Source organism: Cupressus sempervirens, chromosome 4 (assembly GCF_028749045.1).
Source record: "Cupressus sempervirens isolate cs-2001-9-10 chromosome 4, ASM2874904v1, whole genome shotgun sequence".
NCBI classification, from domain to species: domain Eukaryota; kingdom Viridiplantae; phylum Streptophyta; class Pinopsida; order Cupressales; family Cupressaceae; genus Cupressus; species Cupressus sempervirens.
The window spans coordinates 140,226,259-140,232,296 of record NC_143121.1 but is presented as its reverse complement, the minus strand read 5'-3'; the positions used below and the strand labels follow the sequence as shown (position 1 = coordinate 140,232,296).

The window sequence follows — 6,038 nt, the reverse complement described above, 5'->3', positions numbered from 1 at the left end:
ATAGGGAAATTCAGATTTCAAGAAATTTGCATATCAAAGCATGCTTGGTCCAATATTCAATGTCCTCCATTACAACCACTAGAGGAATAACTAGAACAAGGTGGTCATGGCTACGCGGAAAACAACTATTGACTTTTTTCAACTTGGAGCTCTCCCCTGAATAAAACGATTCAGATCTCATTGCATGCACAGTTGGAGAAGAACCATCTGCCCTCACCAGCGCAGAAGAAATCCCAAGCCCTGCCATGCAAACAATAAAAAACCCCAATCCAAAATTGTCTGCAAAAAATTTCCAAAAACCAAAACCCACACAAACTTTTTCCAACAGCCGGCAATCCAAAAAGAACAGGGAGGAATATCAATAAAGGGCCAAACAGAAACAATAGGCTAGGGATTGAGCCCTAGCCCAGCCAGAAACCACCGCTTCTCATCGCTCTCCAATCCTCCTAAAACAACCAATATCTCCAACTATGACTCTCTTTTGTTTCCTTCTCTTACTCACATTTTTAAGAGTCCTTAATTAAATCACTTTTCTTGTTTAGAAAACCTGGTGGTGTTCAGGTCTGGTTGACAATCACACTAAACTACCTTCTCTTCTTGGTTCCCCATGTGGTGGAATATAGTGTTGCATCTGTTAAATAGGCCATTTACCCAATTCATCTCCCTAAAACCCACCTCCAACAACAATAGCCTTTTGGTCTTCAAATGCCAATATTCTGCTTGCTGCCGTGTATATTTTCCAATTTGATTATTTTGAATTTAAACTTTAATATTTTGGGAAGAATGATTGTTGTATATGTTAATGTTTGGTAGTTTCAGTTGGATAAACTGTGAGACTAAAGTGCATACGCGCACACACACACACACATAATATTATTAAATTATCATTTGTTATTATATTAATTAGATAATAATGGATAGACATGTCTCCCCATGTCTCTTCTTCAATATAAATAAGAGTGATATCGCTGTCATTGGAAAACATATATCTTACAGGCAACACAATTACATCTGCAAGTGATCCTCATTTCTCAACATGGTATCAGAGCGTTACTTGCAGATGTAAATCAAATAAGGACACAGCCTGGAAGGAAGATATCAATGTAGAATTAGAACAGAAATAAAAGTTACTTCCTGCGAATGAGAATAGCGATTGAAAGCATCTTGGCATTCACAACGAATGAAATTAAGACAAAGAGTCGGGTGTATGCAACTGCAGTTGGAAAGGGGAGACATTACACGTCACCAAAGGAAGGTTAATATTATATTTGGAAATGCAAAAGATATCTCGACTTTAGGATTCATAGTTGGCAAGCAATATTACATGAATTTACCTTAATATTTAGACTGAGAACTCTGGCCTTGGATAATTCCTCATACTCTCTGCTTGCATCTTAACATTGCTTTCTGAAATAGTTTGTGGCTTAAAAAATGGAGATGTAAATTTTTTTCACTCACATACCTTATTATGTAGAAACTCGTGGAAAACCTTTCTGCTTAGTGGTTTAGTTGTGTAATAGATCTCTATACATATGAACCTTGGTTCTAAATTCACTAGTCCACCCATCCCTCCTCTTGTAAAGAAGAAACTTGAACTTACAGTTCTAGAAAAAATGAATGTAATTCACTTACTGGCAAACCATGTTTGCTAGCTTGCTCCCACAAGCGGGAGTAGATGTAATGTAAGTTGAGCCAATATATTTCCTTTGACACCTGCACTATTGTCTCCGACTTGAAAGTTGAAAATTCACAAATACCCGCATATCCGTTAACCTATATATATCAAGGAAACACGTGAGCTTCTTGCATGGTGTGGACAGATCTATGCATTTAAATACATATTAGGTTCACCTGCTCAGTCCCATAGCAAGGAAGAGTTAAACTCGTACTATATATCTGTCTAAGCCCAGAATATTTTGACTAGAATCTTTTTGTATTGGTACCCTGCTGATTTAGATGATGAACCAGTACTTGGACACGCCGTGAGTAGAAATACATCTCTGCGTAGAGAAAAGATGAGGTTGACTACGATTGACGGCTGTAAAATCCGATGGCAATCCATTATTTAAACACCTATAAATTTTCTTCAGAAATACTTTGATATTTTCTTTAAAAAAGGAGGCTAGCAGTTTTGATGTCATTTGCATACGCTTTAAATGATGACATATTTTCATTTAGTCCTTGATTGTTTCGATGCCCTCTTGCCAGCAGGTTTTGGCTGCACTTATCGCTGAATACACATATCATTTGGGAATGGAAAAAATTTGATAGATATACCTTCAAAAAATACAGGTCAAATAAATCTTTGGCTAACATTTGAAAAGCCAATCTCAGTGAAGCAATCCTAAAATTTATTATAGGATATTGAGAACAAAGAAAATAAGAATATATAATTCAGGTTAGACTGCAAACGACCTTTGATTGGACAACTATTTCGAGGCAAGATAGAGAAATCATTTGAATACATTTAGTCTGTCTTTCTTGGAAATAGCCCTATGTTTTTCATATTATTATTATTTTTGTATTATGCAGGCTCATGATTGTTAAAATTTATGTTTGAAATGTTTTTCCTACCTCTGATCACAGTCAGAGTTGAGTACAACTGATTGCTGCACCACAAGAAAGCACACGTACAATTTCTCCCTGAACTTTAAGTGGCCCAGCACAGGTTACTCGACTTCCATATCACCTTGACTTGATATGATATATTCCATAAGCAAGTCTTTAGGGAAAAAAATTTACAGTTCTCTACAACTCGGATGAGTATGTAATCAAATTTGAGAAAAATCTACACATGATTAATGGGAGAAATGAATACAAATAATTTCCACAATAGCTCTGGTTATTGTGTAGGATCACTGAAGATGAGCCATGAAACTTTTTAGATCAGCAGAGTGCAGTTGTTTGAAGTACTATATGCTGTCAAAAGAAAACATGCATGTTAGCTTTCAAATTACAGTTCAATCGACAAAGTAGTGAACTAGTTGTCTGTCTGAGAATACCTACCTTGATTTGTGTTCGGTTATAGGTGTAAGTTGCATGAACAAGATCATCCATAGTTTGAACCACAGCTGGATATGAGAACTCCATTCCTTCTTGATCCTCCAGTGTAAGAACATCCTTCCATGAATCTCCATCATCATCTGATACAGCCACTTTGAGCACTCCACGTGATACCGTATTGTAGAGAAGTAGCAATCTTCCATTACGCAGTTTTACACCATCTATACCTGTTTTAAAATAAGTCCATTGCATATTTTGAGGCATTTAAAAACCAGAAAGCCCCGGATGCTTTTCATCATTTATTTTAAAGCTCAGTTACATGGGATATAAATTTGCTTTGAATGCAAACAATTTAGCTATTGGAATAGCTACCAGAATTTGGATTTAAAAGTTCTGTTGGTTTAGCATAACTCCAGCTGAAGCCTCCATCTGATGATTCTGCCATGCAAATCTTGCCTATCTGCTCTGGTGAACGTAGCAACATACGTATTGTCTTATTTGCAGTCAGATAGGGTACTGGTTGTATTACACTCATAGGGGATCCAGGAATGTATATAGGCCCATATTTCCTCCATGAGTAACCCGAATCACATGTAATCTTCATCAGAGAAGAAAATTTCTGTCAACATTTCTGCATAGAATCTGTTTGTACAAACAAATTCTTTTCTAATATTAACTGCTACTGAGATATATGAAATTATATCTGCAAGAGAGAGGTGATGAAATTAACCTCCATCCAAGCACCCCAAGCATTCCAACTTTCAACAGAGGAGCCACACAATAAGCTCCCATCGTCCAAGAGTAGAGGCTGAAAAGATGCAGTTAACAAAGATATGAGTGACCCCGAGTGATAGACGTCTAAATATGCAAAACTAACTTTTTTAATCATTTATGGTTTGATTACCTTATTCTTAGAAGGTCCTAAAATTCCAGGAGGGAGCTGTTCCCTTTCTGACCAAGACATACCTTTGTCACCTGATCTTTTCATACATCCACTCCACCTGAAATTATTTGTTGACGAGAAGTATCATATTCTAGTTTGTGCTCTTGAATTTTAGTAAAAATGCAACACACACTCCACATTTTTCAATTTAATGATTAGTTCTTGAGGTTTTCTCAATAACATCATGAATAGGTCATGATACCATATGAAGCAATGAAAGGTTGGAAGAACAATCATGGGAAGGATTTAGATGCGCTCTTGAAAGGATGAGGTTAAAAGTTCAAAAGAAAAGAGGAAAAAGGCATCCATGCAAAACACTATAAAATGCGATTCAATGGGTGGTAGCCCTTGTTTTATTTGTATGGTGCTTCCCACAAGATTCATCCCTCCAGTTGCAAAGTCAATCTTCCACAGCATACCAATGTATTAGTAGTACTCTTGTTTTGATGACCACTTTGAGTAGAATGAACATAGTTAACAGGGACATTTTCAGTGTAACACAGGGACTTGTCCTTGTCCCCCACCCCCTGAAAACCCCCATGCACCTAGGTCAGGGACTTGGCATTCCCAAGTCCCCCCACCACCACCTTTGTGTCACCATGTCGCTGTCAAGGGTTTCTGCAAGCAAAAGTTGCAGCACTTGTGATATAAAGGGGGCTTACTGGCTACAGTAAAGTTCATTGTTACGCTACATTGGCATATTTGTGATACTTGATTTGGCATCATGCTGCTCATTGTAATCATCTTCATGATATAATTTGATATTCATGTTGCAATTTCTATATTCAAATATTTGGTATTATAATTTATTAGTTCTCATACTATTATACATCATTTCATAACTAGCATTTCAAGCACTATATGTATAGTATCTTATAGCATCCCTGCGCCCCACTTCATCCCCCAACAACTTAAATTGAAGGCCTTTATTTACTGTCCCACATCCCCCAGTGCCTATGTTACTCTGGACATATTCAGCTTGTTGGCATTTTACACAGCTTCCTAAGTGCAGTAAAGAATAAACTGCTATGCTACCACATTTTGTTGCAGAGTTTCACTTAAAGCTTTATGATTCAAATTTGGATTTGTTTCTTTGTCATACACAATCCCTACTCTGACAGTACAGATGTGCATGTTATGAATCCGGCATTTTCTTGGTGGAAAGAAGAATCATCCATATGGTGCTGCCTAGAAGTAATTGTACAGAAGATTTCTTCCAGTCGTAGAAGCCAAAAAGGCAAAAAGTTGCGATTGGTTGCTAATCGCAATGGATCTTAAATTTTGTCTTGTAAAACTTGCCTAGATTTTTCTGTGTAATCACATTTCAATTGTGAAAAAAATCGGATTAAAAACACTATGGATATTAACCTACCTGTGCAAATTTTACTATACGTGAAAATATTATGTCGTTTAATGTTTTCCAGGCGACATTTCAAAAGGATTTTTTTAATTTTTGGGGATATTTGGAAAGGACATTTTGGACAAGACAGGAGAGCTAATATTCTTTTGCTGGTTTTTAACGGACTGGCCTGAGCTTCACGACTCAAAATACAGATGTATTTATCCCCAAAAAAAAAATTCAATGGCGAGGAAAGGCAGCCTTTGTAAACCTGAACTAGTCATTGCAGGAAGAAAATAATATTAAAGGTGTCAAGTAAAATATTTTTGTCACAAGAATTTTTAATGGAAAATAAGGTCACTTATAAAAACCATTTGCTATTTACATTGCAAAAACATCAGGTGAGAACAAAATTCACACAATGAATAAGTAATCAGAAGAAAAATGTACAAATGAATAAAAGTCAAGCTTCAATTTATTTATATTTGAAATTCAAGATTGATTTCGAATACTCTCAAAAACAGAATGAAAATTATTCTCAGAAGCATCTCACCCTTGTCCATGGTGATGGAACTCTAAAATTTTTGGCATCTTCTTGAGGTGTATTCGCAGTTGGCATTGACTGTTTGTGGTATTGATCAGCAAGTTGGTTTCCCTCGTGACAAACAAATAAAAAGTGTGGAGCTTTTGTTTGTCGTGTGCTTGGAAGGATGAATTAATTATGTGAAGTCATGCATGATTTTATTTGGCTTC

The 6,038-nt window shown here is 36.4% G+C and overlaps 1 protein-coding gene across 5 annotated transcripts in view; it reads right to left on the bottom strand.

Annotated features, from left to right (window-relative positions):
* Positions 1-2,477: 2,477 nt before the first annotated feature.
* Positions 2,478-6,038, bottom strand: part of LOC149560340 (BNR/Asp-box repeat family protein) — a 29,008-nt gene continuing 25,447 nt past the window's right edge. For all 5 annotated transcript variants that reach the window (XM_089824629.1, XM_089824634.1, XM_089824632.1 and 2 more), the window contains 5 exons: positions 3,908-4,004; positions 3,734-3,811; positions 3,376-3,601; positions 3,007-3,230; positions 2,478-2,919 (listed from right to left, as the gene is read on the bottom strand). In XM_089824629.1, coding sequence (XP_089680755.1) covers positions 2,887-2,919; positions 3,007-3,230; positions 3,376-3,601; positions 3,734-3,811; positions 3,908-4,004 — 658 coding nt within the window. In that variant the 3' untranslated portion in view covers positions 2,478-2,886. The remainder of the gene's footprint in view (positions 2,920-3,006; positions 3,231-3,375; positions 3,602-3,733; positions 3,812-3,907; positions 4,005-6,038) is intronic.